This window comes from Terrapene carolina, unplaced genomic scaffold (genome assembly GCF_002925995.2).
Source record: "Terrapene carolina triunguis isolate 2854851 unplaced genomic scaffold, T_m_triunguis-2.0 Scaffold714, whole genome shotgun sequence".
Classification (NCBI taxonomy): domain Eukaryota; kingdom Metazoa; phylum Chordata; order Testudines; family Emydidae; genus Terrapene; species Terrapene triunguis.
Window position 1 is genome coordinate 16,819,482 of NW_020665065.1, and position 23,181 is coordinate 16,842,662.

Below are 23,181 nucleotides of genomic sequence, written 5' to 3' on the forward strand. Positions count from 1 at the left end.
CCCCCCGCCCCAGCTCTGCAGCACCTACTGAACTCTTGAGGCTTCTAGAGCTAAAATTGCCAATTGTGCCCATTGGGGGGGGGGGGCGGCCAAACCGCCCACTAGGGTTAAGGTGTCAACTCAGCCGGCACAAAGAGGGCTCCCAAAATCATCCCTCTGGGGCTGGAAGCGGGTCTCGAGCCGGATGCCCGACGGCGAAAAGCCAAAGCTTATTGCAACCCCCGCGGTGGCGGTCAGCGTCCAGAACAGCAAGCCAGCAGCTGCCTCCGTGGGGCTGTGCACAGAGCAAAACCCTCCCCTGAGAGCCCACCCCACTGCACAGCAACCAACTCCCACCACCAGCTCAGCCGGGTCCCACCACCACCCCAGCAAGGCCCATAGCCGGTGGGGTCCAGAGAGAGAGGAATGGATCGGCTCTCCCGGCCAGCACACTCCAGTCCTGCCCCCCGGGCTGACCCAAGGGGTCACCATAAGGTAGGGGGCCCAGGGATCTGGACTGTGGGCAGCTCATTCAGCACCCTGGGTCTATCCAGCTACTGTAGGGGGCTCTTCCAGGCCAGAAGGAAGAGCAGGGGGATCACAGACCCTCTCTAGCCTGGAGGGCATCAAGGCAGAGCAGGGGGCCCCCGAGAGGGGCTCTGTGAGTCTGTTCTTGCACCCAGTGATGATCAGCTGCGGCTGGTAATGGCATGCAGCTCCCCAGGCAATACCCTCCCTGCCCCCCCCCAAGGGTTCCCTCCTAGCATCCCTCTGCAAGGGCACACGGCACCCCCCCACTCCCTCCCCAGCACCCCCCACCCCAGGCATCCACCGGCCAGTCCAGCTCAGCCCAGGCGGTAGCCACTTGCCCGCTCCACTCGCTTCTTCACGTAAAGCCCAGGGGGGTCCTCAGGGGGCCCGGAGGGGGCCGGATCCTCCGGCTCCATCCTGCAGGCAGCGTTGCCAGACATCTGCGTGCCCAGATCCTTGTAGAGCCCTCCCTCTCCCGGCTCCGGCGAGGCACAAAGCCCTGGCGCCTTCGAGACACAGGCTACGAAATCCAGCTGCCGGCGGGGCCCAGGTTGTGCATTGTCTCCCCTAAGCCGCCCGGAGACTCATTCACATTCTAATGGGCGGCTCGGAAACGAGACACAGAGCGAGCGTAATCCGTGGCCTGCCACCGCTCCAGCCTGCCTGCACAGGCCCAGCCGGGGTCGCGTGACCAAGCCGGGGTCGGCGGGGGGTCTGCGGAGCAGCCCGTTCGTGCCCAGCTGGAGACTGATGGCCGGGGAACTCCCGGGTGTCTGCACCAGACATGGACAGACAGACACTAGCGCCGGCAGCCAGAGCGTGCTGTGCAGAACTCCCCCCCAAGCGGCGTCACCACGGAGATTCAGAGGAGTTCAGTGATATTCCCCCCAGTTCTCCATCCTCAAGGGTCTCGATCCAGGACACCTCCCCTCCCCCGAACTAATCAATGCCAGCCTGAGGGGGTGGTTCATGAGCAGGGTGCTCCCCCTGCACACACACCGCGCCACATTGCCTCTGCAGAAGGGCTCAGGACGCAAGGAACACATCAAGGATCATCACTCCCTGACATGCTCATCAGCCGTGCCTCAGTTTCCCCATCTGTAAAGCAGGCGCGACAACATGCACCCACCCCATACGGCGCTTGTGTGAGTGACATGCTTCGAGGTGCTTGATGTCTAGAGACGGGGGAAGGGCTCTTATGGCTACTCCAGGCAGAGGCGTTTCAAAGCAAGAGGCGCTCAGGAGGACAACTTGCTAACGCAGAGAAGAAGCGGCAACATCTCAACAGCCGGTGGCACCGCTCTTCCAGTGTCCACTTCTGGGCACTTACAGCACGTGGCCCCAAGAGACGACGGGAACTGGCGCTTCCGAAACTCTATAGGTTAGAGAGGCAGGGCACTCAGTCCCCGGTGAAGGGGCCGCAGGGCCAATCTGAGCCTCCCGACAGAGGAGAGGGCCCATTAATGGCTGTGCCTGTCTGGAAGTTTAACGCCCCGACTTCGCCTTCTTTAAAAAATAGAAGTGTTTCTACGCTTAGAAAATGCAACGGATTTTAGCCACACAGCAGCACTTCCAGTCCCAGGGGATCAGGCCGGCTTCTTCTCCAGTCAGATCGGGTGAATCAAGCAGAGCTGGGTTCTACTCCCAGATCTCCCAGTGACTCACTGGGTGACCTAGGGATTGTCCCTTCCCTTCTCTGGGCCTCAGTTTCCCCATCAGTACAATGGGGTTAATAATATGGGTCCATATTTGCAAGACACGTTAGAAGTGCAGTACAAGAGCTAATAGTAGAACGGATTCATATTTTTGTTTCTGATCTGTCCCTCTTCTCCTAGTCACGCACATTCTCTCTTACATCTAGCCACAAGCCTGAAACATACAGATTTGCTGGGTGTCCCGTTTGCTTGGCTCCCGGACTTCCCGTTTGCTTATGGACGGCGTACTTGCTGCTGAAAATCCAGTTAAACCGTTATTTTAAACAGGGGCAGATCAGGGGGAAAAGAAGAAAAAAAATAAAATATCGGGCAAGCTAACATATGAGCCAGATCACCTTGGGTCCTCTGGTTACAAAACTGGAGCTAAAGGGAAAATCCCAGTTTTTCTCTAAAAAGAAAAATTTTTAATTGTGTAATAAAATAAAAACCCAACAACAATACGTAGTGCTTATTGGGCAGTCTGCCATCCCTACATCTCAAAGCACTTTACAAAGAAGAGTCAATATCTTTGTGCCTGTTTTACAGCTGGGGACACTGAGGCACAGAGCGCTGCAGCTCAGTGGCACAGCTGGGAATTACCACCAGGGCTTCCGACTCCCGGTGCGGTGCCCCGGCCCCTGGATTTTGTTGCTGCATTTGCGATGGCGGAGACGTGCATCAAAACCGCCTCTGCAGCCCCCGAGAAGCCAAGCAAGATCCCCGAGACCGAGAAGCCAGAGTTACCAAGCCTCACACATTTAGTCTTCATTTTCGGGTGCCTCCCGCTTAAATGGGGGGGGGGGGGAAGGATTCCCAACTGCAGGGCCAACCTGCTCCCAAAGAGATTTCCGTCAGTGGCACCAAGATCCGGCCCGCTGGTATTTCGTGGCTATTCTCAATTGCTTATATCGTCCCAGCTTGGTGGAGTCTGGAATAAACTGCCCAAGAGGTGACCCCACCCCACCTCTCTGCTCATCTCATTATTAGTATTATTACGTATTCTGCATTTTCTAAAGGCTCAGGCCCTGGAATGAACAAAGTTTACCATCTCCCCTAGCAACTGCTGCCTTAGCAACCAGGGATTCCTTCCATTCTTCTGCCCCGTTGCCACGGTCACCAGGGCTGTCGCTAGCCCAAAATGCTGCCTCAAAAGAAGATGAGAAACCGTGAGGGGGCTCGCGCCTCCCTGCCACAGCCCCTGCTCCCCCCCCACACACAGGGTAGGTCAGTTTCTGGGGTACAAGTGCACAGACGCCGCCAGGCCCCATAATTTGGGGGTCTGGAATATAAAGGTGCCGGGTTATGCTGCACAATTCCCCACTGACGTGCTGTCCCCCGCTGTTGCTCTCACCCCCGGCCTTGCGGCACTCAGCTCTGCTCTGCCCTTGGCCCCTGTGCTGACAGCAGGGGCTAGTTAGCGCCAGCTGTGATGGTGATTTCACGACGGGGACACTCATCCACTCAGAAACGGACAGAGACCCATCCCCAAGTGCTGTAACACGGGCCACGGCAGTAGCACCAGATGGTAGCACCTGCCCATCACCACCAACCAGGACTGCACTTGAAATAGTGACTGAGAAAGGTAACATGTTCCTCCAGGGATGGGCTGGGCTAGCAAAGAGGAAGGTTGCCACTGGAGAGGCCAAGCGGATCAGGCACAGGACTGGGACTCAGGAGACCTGCATTCTGTTCCCGGCTCAGCCACCGGCCTGCTGGGTAATCTTGGGCAAGTCACTTTCCCCCTTCTGTGCCTCAGTTTCCCCACCCGCACAGAGGGATAATGATCCTGACTTCATGGTTTGAGATCTACCGATGACAAGCGCTATCCCAGAGCTGTGGTTTATTATTATTATTTCCATAAGGACAGACACACAGCCACCATCACTGAAGCGAGCTATGCCAAGCGCTCCCAGGCCAGCGAAGCCAGAGATAACCGCCGCTCCCATGTTTAGCCTTGAAGAAAAGAATCTGCCGTCATTCGGACCGAGCTAGGGCTCATCAATCACTGCCCCATTCCCAGCTCACAGCGCGTGACGCTCGGAGTTCACAAAGAGCTCCTCGCGCATCGATCTACAGCGCCTGGGATCAAACCTCTCTCCGGCCATCTAGCCAGGGGGGCCATTCGCTGCTTTCTCTCTCCCCAGAGCCTTGTAGGAATGCCTTTCCGCAACGATCCCAGACTAACCCAGTGTGGCTGCTGCCAGAGCATTGCCGCAGCTGCGTGGTCACAACATACAGACATTTGACCCGGTCACCCCTCCGTACAGATGGAGGGGCAGCCGGGCTACACGGTACTGCGACCTGGCGTCTGGGGAGTCGGTTCCTGCACTGCCCTCAAAAAATATCTGAATTGGTGCCACTGCCTTGTAGTGGTTGGTATTCCACTTTCACACCATGCAGCTCTCTCCTCTCCTTCATCACCCTCTGCCGTCAACCCCCCTCCAGCCCGCCCCACGCCGCTGAGATCACTGCCCCCCTGCAGTGCTGATCATTGCTTCTCATGGGATCCCTGGCAACCCCCCCACGGAGTCTGCGCTTCTCCTCCGCAGGGTCGAAGCTCTCCAGCCTGCCTGCATCTCGGCCTTGACCTCCTCCTGCGCCTGCTAACTAAGGGTACATCTACCCTGGAGCTGGAAGGGGTCAGTTCTAGCTCAAGGAGACATACCGGCGCTAGCTCCAATCCAGCTAGCGTGCTAAATATAGACACGTAGCCTCAGCGGCACAAGGGGCTAGCTGCCCCAAGTACATACCAAGGGGACTGGGGTGGTATTAGGCTGTTCCCAAGTGAGGGGCAGCGGGAGAAGGGAGAAAGTTTGGAGTGGGGAAGGGGACTTGGACTGTCTAGGTATTTTTTCAGGGTGGTTAAACACTGGAATAAATTGCCTAGGGAGCTTGTGGAATCTCCATCTCTGGAGATATTTAAGAGTAGGTTAGATAAATGTCTATCCGGGATGGTCTAGACCAGGGGTAGGCAACCTATGGCACGCGTGCCAAAGACGGCACGTGAGCTGATTTTCAGTGGCACTCACACTGCCCAGGTCCTGGCCACGGGTCCGGGGGGCTCTGCATTTTAATTTAATTTTAAATGAAACTTCTTAAACATTTTTAAAACCTTATTTACTTTACATACAACAAGAGTTTAGTTATATATTATGGACTTATAGAAAGAGACCTTCTAAAAATGTTAAAATGTATTACCGGCACGCGAAACGTTAAATCAGAGTGAATAAATGAAGACTCGGCACACCACTTCTGAAAGATTGCCCACCCCGGTCTAGACAGTATTTGGTCCTGCCATGAGGACAGGGGACTGGACTCGATGACCTCTCGAGGTCCCTTCCAGTCCTAGAATCTATGAATCTATGAATCAATGGCCGCAGACAGGGTCATTCTTGGGGCGGTGAGCCAAGTCCCCTTCCCCACTCCAAACTTTCTCCCTTCTCCAGCTGCCCCGCACTTGGGAACAGCCTAATACCACCCCGGTCCCCTCCTTCAAACAACTCCCAACCTCCAGCTCCTGCGATCACCCCTCAGTTGGGGTGTATTCTGCAATCTACTCATGCAAAGTCCTCTGCACAGCGTGTTATTAGCTGGGTGCAGTTCAGCTGTCATACAGCACTACAGGTGCTATCTACATACACGCAACCAGCGCCCACCACCCTCCCTCCCCCCTGGGGGCCAGAGCATCCGCCCACCACCCTCCCTCCCCTGGGGGCCGGAGCCCACCAAGGGGCTCCGACCTAAGTGCTTTTCACAGAGATTTGTTACTGCACTTGGAGAAATCCAGCAACAAAACCTCCATTCAAGCAGCCCGACGGGCGGGAGTTGGGAGTGGGAGGGTCCCTCTGGCCCAACTTCCCCCTCAGGGCCTTCGCTGCGGCCAGAGTCGCACAAAGGACGGGATTCAGAGCTTCCATTGTAGCTGCTGGTTTGAAATCAGACGCTCAGTGTCACTGGAAGGGGCTTTTTCTGTGCTTTAACCCCCGCGGCCCGCCCGGCTGTGTCGGGCGCAGGTCAGTACCCCACCCCCAAGGTGAGTGCCAAGGACACCAACCGGCTGCTATCCCAACCACTAGCCACCAGGCCTTTTATTTCCTCTGGGGCAAGTCCCAGCAAGCCCCGGTCACATTCCCTGCAAGAACATGCCCAGACAGGCCCCTGATCCTGGCGTGGACAAGAACACACAAAACTTCCCTCAGAATCAGCCAACCTGTGTATTCCACCGGGTCACTGCCCCAGACGTGCCGCTGTGCACGGGACCCCCCGGCAGGGAAACACGTTGCATTGTGGGCTGCCCGTTTTGCTTGGACATGTTCCTGGAGGTTTCATCACATGCCATAACCTTTCATTAAAGATTAAGCTCTAATGCCTGGAGACTCCAGGGCAATCCTGGAGGGGGGGCAACTCTAAGTGCATTCCGGGCTACAGCCCAGGAGAGACGTGCTATCATTCGTTCCCCTCTTGGCACATCAATGCGAGAGAGCTGGGACTTTCCGCCCAGCAGGAGGTCGAGAGCAGCCAGGCATGCATATGCACGGGCCCCCCTAGCGAGGCAGTGCCAAAGGAGCGCCATTGCCTGAGGACAGCCATTCCCTGGTTCCTAACCAGATCTCAGGGCTCAGCTGGTTTCAATGTGTCTATCCCTCTATGGGGGGAGGGATAGCTCAGTGGTTTGAGCACTGGCCTGCTAAACCCAGGATTGTGAGTTCAATCCTTGAGGGGGCTATCTAGGGCAAAAATCTGTCTGGAGATTAGTCCTGCTTTGAGCAGCGGGTTGGACTAGATGACCTCCTGAGGTCCCTTCCAACCCTGATATTCTATGAAGGGGAAGAGTTGGGCTTAAGACAAGGCGAGATGTTCTGAGCACACCGGCCGGGGAAGAGTCCCGAAGCGATGGGGGTCACCAACCCCAAGAGACCAGACGCAAAACCAAATTGAACCCAGGAGATTGGCTTCCAAGCCAGAACACACAGGGCCCCATCCCCAGTGCATGGGCCTCCTGCACACGCACCCTCACCACCGGCACTGGAGGCGGAAGAGGCTCCAAGGAGACCCCGGGGGGGTGGGGGGGGAGGATGTTTCTTCAGACTCAACTGCCCTACTGCACCTCATTAAGTCCTGATGACTAGAGCTGGGCAAATCACAGATTGTTCTGTTCACTGCTGGTAATGCCAAAAAAATGGGGGTCTCTAGTTATTTTGGGGTCACCTGAAAAAACAAGATTTTTTGTTCTGTCCATTCCCTCTGAAGCACCTGGCATTGGCCATTGTCAGAAGACAGGACACTGGGCTACATGGACCTTTGGTCTGACCCAGTCTGGCCGTTCTTATGTTCTTATTTTCCCTTTAATGTTTTTGTCATAAAATTCGAGGGCATTTCAAAGTGAAAAGTTGAAATGTTTCGTTTGGAAAACGTCAAAAGGAAACGTTCTGACATTTTCAGAATTTTTTTCAGTGTGTTTCCGCCTCCCCCCCACACACACACACACACACACACACACCGTCCGCTTCAACCAAAACACTTTGGTGAAATCGACCGGAATCTGCAGAATGTTTCAGTCGACCTCACTCTTCATTTTTTTTTTGCCAAAAAAAGTTTCAGATGAAAAGTTTTGCCCAGCTCCAATGACGACCTCCCCTCCCCGCCATGGCAGAGCCCCATTTCTGGCACAAAGGACTTCTCCCTGAGCACAGAGCTCAGTGGGAGCTGCCACAGCACATCCGATGGTGCCTGCCTGAACACAGACCCGGGGGCGGGGGGGGGGGGAGGATCCACCCCCATCCGGACAGGCACGGCTTCCCACACCTACCCTCTCGCTGATGGCGTTGTATTTGATGGCCAACTCATCGCGCTCGGCCCGGCTCTGCGCCAGCAGGTCCTCGACACGGGACAGCTCCTGCTGCAGGAGGCGGTTCTCCTCCTGGAGGGAGAGGAGCGACGACATCTCCCCAGGGCAGGCTGCTGCGGGGAGAAGAGCGAGAGCCGTAGCAGAGCAGGGCAGGACGGGCATCAGCGCCCAGCTGGGGGCGCCCACCCCAGAGCCACAGGGAGGTGGTTGCCTGGAGAAGAAGCTGGTCCTGTGGTTCTCCTAGCAGAGGTCCAGATCGCCCCTGTTTAAGGCCTTGACATCCACAATACTAGACGCGGCCGCATGGGTGATCACCCACGTTCCACGTGACGCACCCGTCGGTGCCACAGAGCGAGGTGGGGCCAGCCCAGCCCTGTCCCCTTCCTCCCGAGCCCAGGGCAGCGTCGCAGCAGGATTTCCTGGGAGCCCTCAACACAAGACTCCCAAGGCAGCGGCCAGTGGCAGCACGAGACGTAGAGCCCTTTGTGGGAAGACGGAGGCTGATGGATACAGCCGGACCCTGGGCTCCAAGAGATGGAGAAGAAAGTGGGTCCTGGGGTGCTGGGGGGGGAATATCAACTGAGGTACAAGGCAGCCGTAGCTCCAAGCCCCTCCCTGGGCCGCATTGCTTTGCTGCCTAAATCAGCGACCACCTTTGGCAGTGGGCACCCAGACTGGGCGCTCCACCAGGGCACAGTCCCGGGGCACTGACAGGGTCAATCTGGCTGCCATGGGTGGCCCAGCTCTCCCCTGGTTTGGTGAGCCCCACAGCAAGGGAGGTTTTGTGGGAGGGGCCACGAGCCTTTAAAGCACCCGTTTTGCACTGCATGGGGGATGGGGAATTTAGCAAGGCAGCCGGCCTGCTTGGATCCAGACGGATCACTGCAGACTGGGGTCTAGTCTCTGCAAAGGCGGCTGCACTCCACACCATCTAGGCATGGTCCTGAGGCTCCTGGCAAGCTACCAGTGCAGCCATCAGGTGGGCACAGCCTGGCAAGGACCAGGGGCCAAGAACCCGCCGAGAAGCTGCTTCTTGGTGGCTGTGGTTTGGCGTGGCCGGGCAGAACCCACGCACTCCCTCAGCACGAGGCTCAGCCCAGTAGGGTACGGCGGGGAGCGGGTTAGACTGATGGACGCGGAGAACGGCAGGGGGGCAGGACTGCCACAACCCTACCTGGGCTCTCCTGCTCCGACAGGTTCTCGGCGACGATCTCTCGGATCCGGGCGGGCAGGCGGGTGGGGGGCGCGTCCTCAGAGCTGCCCCGAATGGTAAGACTCTTCCCCTCCCCTGAGGTCAGCACGCTGCTCTCCAGCTTCTGTGGGGTGCGAACACAGCAGGCTGAGCGCGGGAGCCAGGCCTGCCAACCTGGCACTCGGTCGCTAGTTCCCCCTACGGACAGGAGCTACCCCAGGAGGTCTCCATAGCCCGTACGGCCTTCTCCTGGCCCTTCGTGGCCCTGTGCACCTTGGCAAATGCCTTGAACTCGCCCTGGGACTGCAACTCTTGCTCCCCAGACAGACATACTGGGAGGCAGCCTTGCGCTGCTCAGACACCAGTCAGCCAATCAAGACACAATGCAAAGCCCGCCCAACCCTCCTAACCAGCTGTGGCTGGGATACAGGTGACTGACTGTGGAGAGGCCAATGACAGGAGGTTGGGATGCTCAAGACTCCGTCTAGCTGGATTGGACCCAGGTCCCCAGAAACATCACAGGCAAAGCCAACATGGAACCAGGGGATTAGCAGCCAACCTGCTGACCTGGGTTCAAATCCTGCAGGTCTGGTGGGTTTCACCCTATCACATATCCACCCATGCTGTAAACTCACTGCACGCACCTGCTCAGGAGAGGGCCACGCCTGCAGTGGCCCAGGACGGAGGAGCCGGGCAGAGATGAGGGAGGAGCAGCAAGAACAGTGGTGGGCATGGGGGGGTTTACACAGCACCTGGCTGCCCTACAGGTCCTTTGCATTGCTAATACCCAAATTCACCCCGAACAGCAGAGGAAAGAAATGTCAGCAGGAGCTGGGGAAAGGAAATATTGGGGGGAGGGGGAGATTTAGCGGCCCCTGGCCCCAAGATGCTAGTGTAAGAGATCAGCGCCCCAGCACCCCCATGATTGGACTCAGTCAGGGACAAATAAATAAACCGAATCCACTGGACTTTATGACATGCCACAAAAATCCCTGGCAACACCCAGGCTGCCGGCCACTGCGGGTTCCATTTTCCACCCTCATTTGCTTAAACGTGGCAGCATCTTTCCCAGGGAGGACGACAGCACCTCTAGGGTCCTGGTCACCACCTGCCTGTCCTGGGTTCAGATCACGCAGGGGAAAGTCCATGTCAGGCTCCTGGGTCATTTCCCCTTCACTTGTCACCAGCAAGGCCGACGGATGGTTGTTTCAGCTGCAATGGGATCAACCCCACCCTTCCCCAAGGGAGATTCATGGGGCCAGGCCGGACCCAATAGTCACTGGGGTCAGGCTGAGAACGAGAGAAGAGGATTTTTACTGTCAGCCCCAATCAATGGGGCGCCAGATCCTAGCCTCCAGCTCCTGGCCCTGGCGAGAACAATCCTCACACCCCATCGCTCACTTTCTAGTGCTGGGCTGACAACCCAGGAGGCTGAAGTCCTCAAGTAGGACCTGATCCAAAGCCCGCAGAGGTTGATGGTGGGTCCATCGCGGCCAGGGCAAGCTCCCACCGTGACACCCTCCATTCAACCCTTGGCCTCACCGCAGAGGCAAAGGGGGCCGGGGGTGAGAAAGGTTTTTGTGGGGTGTGGAAATCTGGGCACTAGGGACCTGGCTGGAGACCAACCCACTCGCTTTACACAGGCCACTGAACAGCCACCAGGATGGAAGCAACTTCCCATCGCTCCTGGTAGTTCAGACTCAAACCAAGAGCTCAGAGGCAAAAGGCTCCCGGTTCCATTACCAAGCCCCAGCCCCTCCACTTATCCCACGAGGAGCCCGGATTTGGACCCAAGCTACTCAGGGGTGCAGTTCAGAGCTGTGACACCCCCAGAACCCAGGAATGGGCAAAGCACTTTGCAAACACTTTCTAGGTGCAAGCTCCCCAAGAAGCCCTTACAAACACGGACCTAATCTCTCCCTGCCCCGCCACGCCCGTCCCTGCCAGGGCAATACGGACAGGCATCCTTTACCCGTTGGCTCACCTCACACCCGAGAGCTCTACGGTATCGTCCAGAGAGACTCTCTCCCTGGCCTGGAATGGGCTTGGGAGTCAGACCCAGCCCTGCCTCTGAACTCGGTTCCTTTGCAGCTTTCATTTCAGGGGATAAAAATAGTGCCCTAATACAAAGCAATCCAATCAGGTGCCAGCGTGTGCACCCGTTTGAGCCTGTCGAGGGGCTGACGGGTGATCTGCACAGGGGGTAGAAAAGTTGGGCTCATGCCCTTTTCTGCCTCTTTCCCTACTGGAGAACTCTGCAGCCAGCTGGAGAACTGCGAGGATGATGCGATTACAAGCATCAAACCCGAGCAACAATGTTTTTTTAAAAACCACTCATATAACTCCAATGCCTGGCATGTGCTTGGGAGACAAACACTCCAGGATGGAGTGAAATACACGGGCGCCCCTTTAATAACTGGCTCATACATCTCCCACCCTGTCTCTAGCTGTCCAAGCAACAACTGAGAAGGCAAGATATAATATGCCAGATATTGTACGGTTTAAAAAACAAGGCGGGGAGGGGAAGAAAAAAACCTTTCAAGCTTCACATATATATCCTAAAAAACTTCATCAGCTTGGCAGATCACCCTTAATCCAAGCGAGCAGCATTTTCAAGGAGGCCTTTCAGGACTGGCTCATACACTGTTGCTACCCAAACAGTCAAGACAAAGGGCAAAGAGGAGTCTTTGGAATATACCAGGGGCCTGATTCGCCTCTCCTTGGCCCCAGTGTAAATCGCGAGCAGCCCCACTGAAATCAGTGTGAAATCCGAATCAGGCATTGGGTCCCCCAGCAATTCTCCCGGCCCTGGGAGGTGTAAAATGGCTCAGAAGTCGGGGCTGGCTTGAGCCACAGCAGGGAGAGGGGGAGTCGGTGCCACACTTACAGGCTCCGCTTGCAAGGCGAGGAAGCGCGTGAAACCCAGGACGGCCCAGGAGTTTCCGATCCGGAGTGAGACCAGAACCGGGCGCTCCCTCCTCCCACTAGTCCCTGCCCGGATCCTTTCAGCCTAGCGCCCCGCAACCCGAGCCGCGGGCTCCGCAGCTGGACCAGCCCCTCGGAAAAGCGAAACCACCCCACCAACCTGGATCACCGCCTCCAGCTTCAGCTCGGCGTCCGCTGCGCGCTCGGGGGCGCTCATGGGGGGTCCCCGGGAGATCCGCGAGCCCCCCGCCAGCCGGCCCAGCCCAGCCCAGCCCCTCTTCCCGGCTGCTAGCGGCTCAGGAGCGACCCATCGCCTGGGGCCCCCCACGGGCTCTTCCCCGGGCAGCGCCTGCTCCGCACCCAAAGCGCAGCGCCCGGGGACTCGGGATTAGGGTTAAGTCCCGCTCCCCCGTGTGACCTCCGGGCAGGGAGACCCAGGGCGGCCCGGGAGGCGGGCAGGCGGCCCAGGGATCCCGCCCCTTCCTGGAGATTTCATTCATGGCCATCCTCTCCCTGCCCTGGGGTCCTAGCGCTCCCCAGCCGCCTGCCGCAGAGAGGCGAGACACGGGCCCTGGGCTGGTTTTAGCCACCGCAGGAGCCCTGAGTGCTGGGGGGAGGAGGGGGGAAGTGGGCTCTACAGTTACAGGTGCCCCCGCCCCCAAGGAGTTTGGGGAGACTAGGATCAAGGGGTGTTAAAACACGTTCATGGACACGTTTTAAAGCTGAGTGTGGACAGGGTAAAGGGTTATGCTGAGGCCAAGAATTTAGGATGCAAACAGGGAGGGGACATTTCTACAGGGATGGAGACTATGCAGTTGCCATTACTGACAAGGCAAACTGGGGGAGGGATATTCAGCCTCGCGCTTCCGGGCTTAAGGCAATCTCTAACTATTAAAGATCGGGCTAAGACCCAGTGTGGAGGGCAGTTTACCCCACATCTGCCCCCTGAAGGGGAGGGGTCTTGAACAATGATGGATTAGCTACTGGGCCTACGGTGCCCGTGCCCAGGGGCCCCAGTCAATTGGGGGGCCCTGGAAAAATGGGCACCCCAACCCGCTCCGCCCATCCGCCCGGCCTTCCTGCCAGGGAGCGGGGTCAGGGAACAGGGACTTGCCCTACTCTGCCCACCCGACGTTACTGCTGGGGAGCAGGGGAAGTCTGACCCCATTTCCCTGGCAGCAGCGGGGGGGGGAAGGACTGCAGGTGGAAGGAGTGGGGCAGGGCCCCCACTTGCTCTGGCCCAGGGCCCCACAAAACTGTCATCCGCCTCTGGTCTTGAACCTTCTTCTGAAGCTGTCCACTGTCAGAGACAGGATACTGGGACAGACAGACTGATCCAGTCCAGCACCTGCCAGCCCTCAGCATCCGGGAATCTCTCAGGCAGCATCTCTCCTTTCAGTAGCTAGTAGGGAACACGGATCCAAGTGATCAGACTCCTACTAGTCAAAGGCTGATGTGACAGATTAAGCCCCCAAGAAGGGTCCAGAAATCAGCCTGCTAGAAAACCCAGCACCTCTCCCAGGCCTGAGAATTTTGCTGTAAATCACACTATGCTTGAAAAAGTACAGTACTCTCAAATGTGTCCCTCAGCCCCTCCCCTCTCTGTGCCCCCTGCCACTAGCGGGTGGGGAGAATCAGACTAATACTTTGCCCTTCTCGGGAGCCTTTTGCCCAGGAAGAGCCCAAGGTGCTTTACAGACTCATGAAGCCACACAGCACCTCTGGCAGGTGGATTGTATTAGACCCATTTTACAAATGGGGAAACTGAGGCACAGAAAGACAAAAGTGACTTGCCCTCGGTCACCCTGCAAAGTTGGTGGGAGAAGCTGGAAATGGAACTCAGTGAATCCGTCTCCCTGTGTCCTGTTCTACCCACTAAGCGACACTGTCTTGAATAAAGGCCGCTTCAACCTAGCAACCTGGACTCCTGAGAAGCCAGAGGGATGGGCAGCAGGATTTACAGCAACTGAAGCAAATGGCACAAAAAGGCCATTATACTGACCCAATCAGGTTACACTGCACCCTCTTGCCTACCAAGGTATAGTGCATCTAAGGGATGTCTACACTGCAACGGGTAACTGCAGCTCAGACAGGCATACCAGCGCTACCTCTAACCCTGCTAGCACAACTAAAAATAGCAGTGAGGACGCAGTGGCATGGACCCTGGCACAGGCTGTACCTAGGGTTCCAGATGGGCTCGCACAGGCCACGCTGAAGCCCGTGCCACCGCATCTTCACTGATTTCTTTAGCCGTATTCCTAATGGGCATGCCTCCCCGAGCTGCACTTAAACCTCCGATCACAGGGTAGACCTACCCAAAGACACAGGATTCACACCGTCCTTCTGGGCTCACAGCTGGGACCCTAACTTTACACTTCACAGCTGTCTCTTGCACGAGCATTTTTAGAAGAATCTCCCACTGTTGCACTAGCACCGGTGCAGCTCGGCTGGTGCTAGTGATAGTGCAAACCCTAACGGGGGCCAGTCGTTGGTGTTATCACCACTGCCTCAGCTAACCTGCCCTCTGGTGGACAAGGCTCAAAGGGGACATCTCTGGTGTCACCAACATCATCATCTGAAAGCAAAGCAGGGTGCACTAGGACCCAAGAGTAGCCTGGCTTTGGAGCGGGGAGGAGGGGGGATCAAGCCAATGGGGGAGAAGGATAAGCGAGATGGTGCTTTGCCCAACCCCTAAGCAACCGTCACTATGACAACTTCAAACCTCCATTACTATGGTAATACAAATGTGGGCAAACTCCATTGCTGAAGAATCCCGCCTTTTCAGACCTTGATGGGGCTTAAGCAGAAGCGAGGCCCTTTGATTTCAGTTGTTACTTTGCTAAACTTTCCTGGTAACTTATCAGTATGTATTACAAAAATTAAACAGCGGGTGAACATCGATTATTAACATCGAAATTAACAGTTTTCAGGCTAAAGATCAGAGTTACTATGGGGAGACAGGAAGGCAGTAAAAAAGCAACGAATAGAAAAAAAGTAAAAGTATTGAAAGTCAAAGCAGTTTAATACAGTGGTTTACTTCACAAATTGGACACTAACCGTATTTTCACCCATGCGGGCATCTTCCACTACATTGCCTTATTTTAACAGACAGCCTCGCTTTTAACACTTCGACTGACTTATTATTAACATAAACACTTCCACCTAATGTAGTGGATTGGATTTCCTTAACACACAGTATTTTCATGTACCTGAGTAGTCCCAAATTCGGCTGTAAATCAGTAAAAATGGAACAATTGCTTTTGTGAAATCTGGAAATATAGGACCTAATCACATCAGCCACACCATCATGGGCTCGTTCACCTGCACATCTACCAATGTGATCTATGCCATCATGTGCCAGCAATGCCCCTCTGCCAGGTACATTGGCCAAACCGGACAGTCTCTATGCAAAAGAATAAATGGACACAAATCAGATGTCAAGAATTATGACATTCAAAAACCAGTAGGAGAACTTCAACCTCCCTGGTCACTCAATAACAGACTTAAAAGTGGCAATTCTTCAACAAAAAAACTTCAAAAACAGACTCCAATGAGAAACTGCAGAACTGGAATTAATTTGCAAACTGGACACCATCAAATTAGACTCTGGCCTGGTCTACACTACGGGATTAATTCGGATTTAGCAGCGTTAATTCGAATTAACCCTTCACCCGTCCACACAACAGAGCCATTTAGTTCGAATTAAAGGGCGCTTTAAATCGATTTCTGTACTCCACCTCGACGAGCGGAGTAGCGCCAAAATCGATTTTGTTAATTCAAATTAGGGTTAGTGTGGCCGCACACCACCGAATTAATGTGATTAAAATAAATGGGGTAGTGTGGCCGCACACCACCGAATTAATGTGGTTAAAAACCGAATTAATGTGCTTAGTGTGGCCGCGCACAATCAAATTTATACAACCTGTTTCCCAAATTCGAATTATCTAAATTCGGATTAATCCCGTAGTGTAGACATACCCTGAATAAAGACTGGGAGTGGATGGGTCACTACAAAAACTAATTCCCCCCGACTGTTACTCACACCTTCTTGTCAACTCTTTGAAATGGGCCACCCTGATTACATTGGCCTCATCACCACTACAAAAGTGACTTTTCCTCCCTTGGTATTCTACTGTTGAGAACAGGCCACTTCCATCTTAATTGAATTGGCTCGTTAGCACTGACCCCTCACTTCATAAGGCAACTCCCATCTTTTCATGTGCTGTGTATATATACCCGCCTATTGTATTTTCCACTCCATGCATCTGATGCAGTGGGTTTTAGCCCACGAAAGCTTATGCCCAAATAAATGTGTTAGTCTCTAAGGGGCCACAAGGACTCCTCGTTGTTTTAACTGACAATGAAAGGCCTTAAGTAGAAGCAAAGGTTGGAAGACCCCAGTGTTCCCCACGAGGCCGTCTGTAGAGAGGTTAGGTTGGTAAGAATCCTTCCCAAACAACAAATATTTTCATCTTAAAATCAGCCTGTAAACGGAGAGAATCTCATACAAATAAACTGAGAATGAACGAGGCAAAAATTAACAGCTGCAGCTAAGCCCAGAAGTCCTGCTGTCTCTGCTTGTAAGCATGTCTACACTAGAAACATCCTTTTGGGACGCTGTTAGCACCAGCTATGTTGCTGTGCTCTACATGTAGGTGTCACTTTAGAAACACACGACAGACAGATTGGTTCCGGAGCTGACTGCTCAGATCTCAAACACCCCAGATTTTATTGGCAGTCACTGGATTCGAACCCCCAAATCCAAAGGCTGTCCCGCCAGGTGCTTTGATCCTAAATCAGATCTCAGGGCAGAAGAACCCGGATTTCTAGGTCCAATTGGCTCCCAGTCCAAGAGGGTGGAAAGCTCATGACCCAGCAAGATTTCCGCCATCTGAGGGATGTGGACGATGGGCTTTTCCAAGCCACCGGATTTTCTCCCCGCAGAGTCCCAACCTTACACGATGAAAGGCTCAGGTGAGCCTCCAGCGGGGTCCCACTGAAAGTCAATAAGGGCAGCTGGGCTAGAACTCTGCACGAGCAGACAAAGTGGGCAGAGCCCGGCCACCTCCGCATTACAGCTGGGCAGCTCCGGCGCTGCAGCTGGGCCGCTGTAGCCTCGACGCCTCCCACGTCAATGGAAGGGGGGTTTCTGCGGAGGCAGTTAATCCACCTCTCCGAGAGGCAGTAGTTAAGCCGACTGAGGAATCCTTCCATCGACCTAGCTGCATCTATAGTGGGCGTTGGGTCAACCTCACTATGGTGGGAAATTTTCCCCAGCCCTGAGCGACATAACTCGGTCGATCCGTTTTAAGATGTAGACCAGGCCTCAGTAAATCTATGCCAGGAGGATGAAAAGGCTGATTTTCACTGGCCTCTACTCGACCATCCCTATTATTATATTACAGTGGTGGCCAGATCAGGATCAGGGCCGTAGCGTACGGTGTACTGGACAAACAACATAAAGTCCCTACACCAATAAGCTTGCAGCAGAAGGCCCTGATCCTGCACTAAATATCAGGCAAGTGAGCCCTCATGGCCACACACAACCATTCTGCAGCACCTGGGTGGGCAAATTGCAAGATCAGGGCTCAGTGTCAGACAAGATGCAGCAAGTGCATACGGCAGAGAGAGGGGTGTTCAGTTTACAAAGGGAAAATAATATTTTCCCCTAACTGCCACCCCTGCAGAATCACCCTGGACTCACAGTCAAGCTGGCCTCTCCTTCTCCGACATCACCAGGCACAGAGCTCCATCAGGTCAGGTTCTGCCTTCCCCCACAGCTGTGCCACGCCCACTGCTTGTGCAGGTGTAACTGACCAGAACTTAGCAAACAACGCACAAGGAATGAGAGAGTCCAGCTCCCTCCTCTGCCAGCCGCCTTGGCTCCTACAGGGAAATGGGAGTTAGACCCTAAGTGAGGGTCTAATACTGGGGTCAGCAACCTTTCAGAAGTGGTGTGCCAAGTCTTCATTTATTCACTCTAATTTAACGTTTCGCGTGCCGGTAATACATTTTAACGTTTTTAGAAGGTCTCTTTCTATAAGTCTATAATATATAACTAAACTCTTGTTGTATGTAAACTAAATAAGGTTTTTAAAATGTTTAAGAAGTTTCATTTAAAATTAAATTAAAATGCAGAGCCCCCCAGACCCGTGGCCAGGACCTGGGCAGTGTGAGTGCCACTGAAAATCAGCTCACGTGCCGTCTTTGGCACGCGTGCCATAGGTTGCCTACCCCTGGTCTAATAAGCGTGATGCTGAGACGCACTCGGGGCCAATCAGATGGAGGCCACGTCCCCAGATTCCCTTTTTAGAGGAGACCCACATTGTAAACAAGGGTGATGCTCTCAAGGAAACCAAACAAGAAGCCAGAAACTTAAAGCCCCACACAGAACGAGTCCACGTGTCACACACCCAACCCCAACCCTTCTGCTGGCTTGACCTCACCTCCTCTTCCCGTAGGGGGCTTTGTGGACATCCTTGGGGATTACGGACTGCACTGCTGAAAGCCCAGCCCTGCTGAACTGAGGCAGAGGTGCTCATGATATTGTGAGCTGACCCTGCAGGGCAGCAGGGCAGGCCTGAACCAGGGTGATTCTGGATCTGGATCCTTCCCGTGCTATCAAATATAGATTAGGGAACCCCCAAGCCCCCCCCCATCCCTGTCTGTTCTGAGTCACTCTTTGCAGGTCCCTCTCTGCCGGTAAGAAGCAGCACAACAATTCAGCGTCACCCAGATAAACAAACACGCCAGCAGCAGATGGCTCAGCAGTGAGATGCGTTTTACGCAGAACAGACATCCTGAAAGGAGGGAGCAGGGGGATTAAGGCGGGAGGCTTGGGATCGAGGCAGCCGAGAGCATCTGACGGGAACTGGGCAAGGAGGGGGGAAGGTCATGGGAGCTGGAAGATCAATGAGTCAGTGATGGGGAAGGAGACTGGATTCTGGTAAATCTGGACCCTTTTTAGTCTTGATCCAGACCCCAGCAGCGCTTTGGCTGGGCGATTACTGTTCAGACTGTGCAAATATAATCCCTCTGTGCGGGCCTCCCCTGCTTTCCGGTAACCAGAATAGTTCACGGCAGCAGGAACGCGCCCCAAGCAGCAGCATGAAGCTGGATGCTCACAGGCCTCAGGCGTAAAGGGCGGTAACGTGGGATAGCAGCAAGCTTTTGGGGGACGGTTTTTTTTGTCTTGCACGTGTGCGCTTCAGCAGTGCAGCCTAGGGGTTAGAGCAGTGGCCTGGGGCTTAGGAGACTTGGGATCTAGTCCCAGTTCTGCCACTGATCAGCTGAGTGACCTTGAGCAAGTCATGTCCCTGCTCTGTGCCTCAGTTTCCCCTTCTGTAACATGGGGCTAACGATACTGAATCTTTGCAAAGCGCTTAGAGATCTGCTGAGGAACCGCACTAGATAAGAGCTAGGGGTCAGCACCTAGCCCGGTGACGTGCTGATCCTTGCTTGGGATCCCGCCAGAAGACATCGCAGATAATAACAATGCCAGGTGTGTGTTGCTGATTCTGTGATTTAACCTTTCTCCTGCAAGAGTCCATCAATAAGTCTAATCTCCCGACCCTGTAATGGGAGGGGGGAGACGGGGGAGCTGATATCTTTGATTGGACCAGCTTCTGCGGGGGAACGAGACAAGCGTTTGAGCCACACACAGAGCTCTTGAGCAGCATTTCTGCCCGGCGGTGCGAGATGCCAGGCGTGCCACTGAGACAGGCGGCGAGGTCATTAGTGCCCTGCCTGTCACACGGATCCTTGTATTCAGAGCCAGAGCCCCTATCCGTTGCAGAGCGTTGTATTTACGTGGTGTGGCGGGAGCGAGCTAGGGAGGAGCCAGCAGAGCAGAGAAGGGGAAGGAGGGTTACAGGGTTACCAGTGGCTGGGCAAAATGCAGCTGCCCCCAGCAGGGGTCTGGTCCTGCCCTTCCCCCTTCACAGTCAGAGCCACAAGGCCTCCCACCACAATCCCCAGAGAGGGGGAAGACCTGCCGCTGGACACCCCACACAAATGGGGTGTTCTGCCCTGCTGCCCCCACAATCCCCCTGGGGCAGGGTCTCCCCACATGCTCCATTAGTGGGGTCTCCCTCCTTCCATGTCCCACCCCATGGGGATGCCTTGGCCCCACCCCACTCCTGCATCTGCCCCCCAGTGCACTCCACATTCTCCCCTCCCAAAACTAAGGGGGTGAAGCCCCAGCCCCAGGGTCTCCCCACCACCCCAGGATGCTCCCAGTACAGGCCACTCTTGTTTTCATGGGGTCTCGCCCCATACACCCATCCTCCTGGCTCTGTGCACCAGTGGCCCCTATACATGCATGGAGGACTTGGCCCCCCCCCCAAGCCGGTGAGGCCAGTCTGTGCACTGGAATCCTCAACTGGGTCCAACCTACATGCACGGGGATTGGGGCCACCCTCCATCCACCAGCATCCTGGTCCAGCACCGGCTCCTGGCTCATCCGGAGTGCACCGAAAGCCCAATCCGTGCCTGGGTTTAACAGCAGAAGAGCACATGCCATTATGAAATGGTTGCCATCTAGCATGCATTTCACCATGGCTACTGCTGGCTTTCTTTAGTAGCCTGCTTAGCCCCCCATCTGCACTAGTCAGTTTCACTTATTGGCTACCAGTCCCTCAATATCTTCTGTTGTGTTTGGGATGCACATGCTTCAGATTATTATATATGATTTGTATTATCCTAATGCCTAGGAACCCCAGCCACGGACCAGAACCTCACGGTGCTAGGTGCTGTACAAAGTTCCTACCTCAAAGAGCTGACAATCTAAGCATAAATCAAGAGACAACAGCTGGATACAGACAGCCTGGGGGAGTACAAGGAAACAGTGAGAATGTGACAGGCTGTTATTTAAAGCAAAGGTTCTCAACCTTTTTCTTTTTGAGGCCCCCCCCCCAGCATGCTATGAAAACTCCACGGCCCCGCTGTGCCACAACTACTGTTTTTCTGCATATAAAAGCAGGGCTGTTGCTCGGGGGCTCATGCCAGAGGGGGCCCGGCGAAGCTACGTTCCTCAGGCTTTGGCTTCTGCCCTGGGTGGCGGAGCTTGGAGCCCCGGGCTTCAGCCCCAGGCAGTGGGGCTTCGGCTTTCTGCCCTGGGCCCCAGCAGGTCTAAGGCCAGCCCTGCCTGGCGGCCCCCCTGAAACTTGCTTTTGGCTCCCCCAGGGGCCCCGGACTCCTGGTTGAAAACCACTGATCTAAATCATTGATGAAGATATTGAACAGAACCGGACCCAGAACCAATCCCTGTGGGACCCCACTTGTTATGTCCTTCCAGCATGACTGTGAACCACTGATAACGACTTTCGGGGAACGGTTTTCCAACCAGTTATGCATCCACCTTATAGTAGCTCCATCTAGTACTCCACGGTACTTTCTATGTACTTACTTTCCTCAGCATTAAACAAAGGCTAACCTTGCAAGTACTCTTGAAATTCAACACATTCTCACCAGATAACTTGATCACTATAGCTTGAAAGGCCTCAGTAACCGGACTAGGCTACGGCTGGAGGTTGGGCGTGCATGTTCCATTGCGGTTTTAAAGCTGTTTAATCCTCCTGAGCTTGTGTCGACGTATAAGTGAACTTCTTGTCTCCCAAGCATCATGCACAAGGCAGATATTGGCAGCTAGAGGCTGCTGTTTCAAGACCCATTTAAAGAAGCACTGGGCCATTCCTACTTAACTATATCCTTCCCCTTGAAGGAGCCCAGGAGACCTGCCAGACTTCCCGGCATGTCCTCCTGTCCCGTGAGATCACTACAGCTGGTGGAGGTGTCAGTTACAAACAATGTGTTGGAGGAAAGTAGCCATTTTTTCAGCTTGTTACTTTTCTGTTCACATCAGGTTTACAAACGTGTTTGCCATGCAAAGCTATTCAACCAATGGTTTTTACAAACACCTGGACGCTACAGATGCTTTGGCGGAACTATTTGGCTGCTCATTTGATAGTCAGAATTGGCTATTTGAGCTGTATGATTGGTCAGCTATGGCACATGGTAATTTCTGTCCCTCTGATTGGATGACAACTTTCATTTATCATCTACATTTCCCTTCCACTCCAATAGGGTGACCAGACAGCAAGTGTGAAAAATCGGGATGGGGGTGGGGGGTAATAGGAGCCTAGATAAGAAAAAGCTCCAAATATTGGGACTGTCCCTATAAAATCTGGACATCTGGTCACTCTACACTCCAAACAAGTTTAGTTTCTTGATTAAAGGCATCTCAATGACACGGCCTGAATTCAGAGCTCTCAAACATTTTACAGCAATAAAACTCTCCAGCAAGGTATTAAGATTTTGGATACAAACAATGCTTTTCATTTGTAGATCTCAAAGCACTTTACAAAGCAGGGTCAACGTAAGTGTCACCTATATTATACATAGGGGCTAACGAAAGCACAGAGAGGTGCAGAAACATGCCCATGGTTATATAGCCAGGCAGTGGCAGATTGTTATAGAAATGTAAATGGTCAGTGTTCGCCCTAAAGGATTTGAGAGAACTTAAACAATATACAGGAATCATTTCACATGGTGCAAAAATGCAGCCACCTCTGGGGTGGAATGTGGCAGATGTTCGACAGTCCACATTAACACTATAAAACAGTATAGGAAAGGAAATTTATAATGGTTTCCTCCCTGGAGTATTTAACGACACAGAATGTATTTAAAGGGACACCAGCTTGAATTTATTTGAAATTGACTAGCTTAAAAAAATAGGAGGCTCCTTATAGAGAAAAATCTGAAGGTTTTAATCTGTTTTCAAAAAGTGCATCAGTGCCTTTTTCTACTCCTCAGCTGATTCTCTGTCCAGGAAGGGAGAGCGCCAAGGCCTGAAAATAACACGATTCACAATGCTCAGGCCCTGCCCCACTCCTATCCTCGCCCCACTTCCCCATAACTGTCTGGTGGCCTCTTCAGCATCCGCATGGAAGAGATGCGGAGCCCAGCATTAACATGGGATCTGCAAAAGAGACCCCCTAGCTCCACCACAAGCT

The 23,181-nt window shown here is 54.2% G+C and overlaps 1 protein-coding gene across 1 annotated transcript in view; it reads right to left on the reverse strand.

The window, feature by feature from the left end:
* The window catches only part of LOC112122399 (rootletin-like), a 16,799-nt gene extending 4,197 nt beyond the window's left edge, over nucleotides 1–12,602 (reverse strand). The window contains exons 1-3 of the mRNA XM_026660111.1: nucleotides 12,330–12,602; nucleotides 9,227–9,368; nucleotides 8,014–8,165 (exon numbers count right to left, since the gene is read on the reverse strand). Of these exons, the coding sequence (XP_026515896.1) occupies nucleotides 8,014–8,165; nucleotides 9,227–9,368; nucleotides 12,330–12,386 (351 nt within the window). The 5' untranslated portion in view covers nucleotides 12,387–12,602. The remainder of the gene's footprint in view (nucleotides 1–8,013; nucleotides 8,166–9,226; nucleotides 9,369–12,329) is intronic.
* Nucleotides 12,603–23,181: the final 10,579 nt, after the last annotated feature.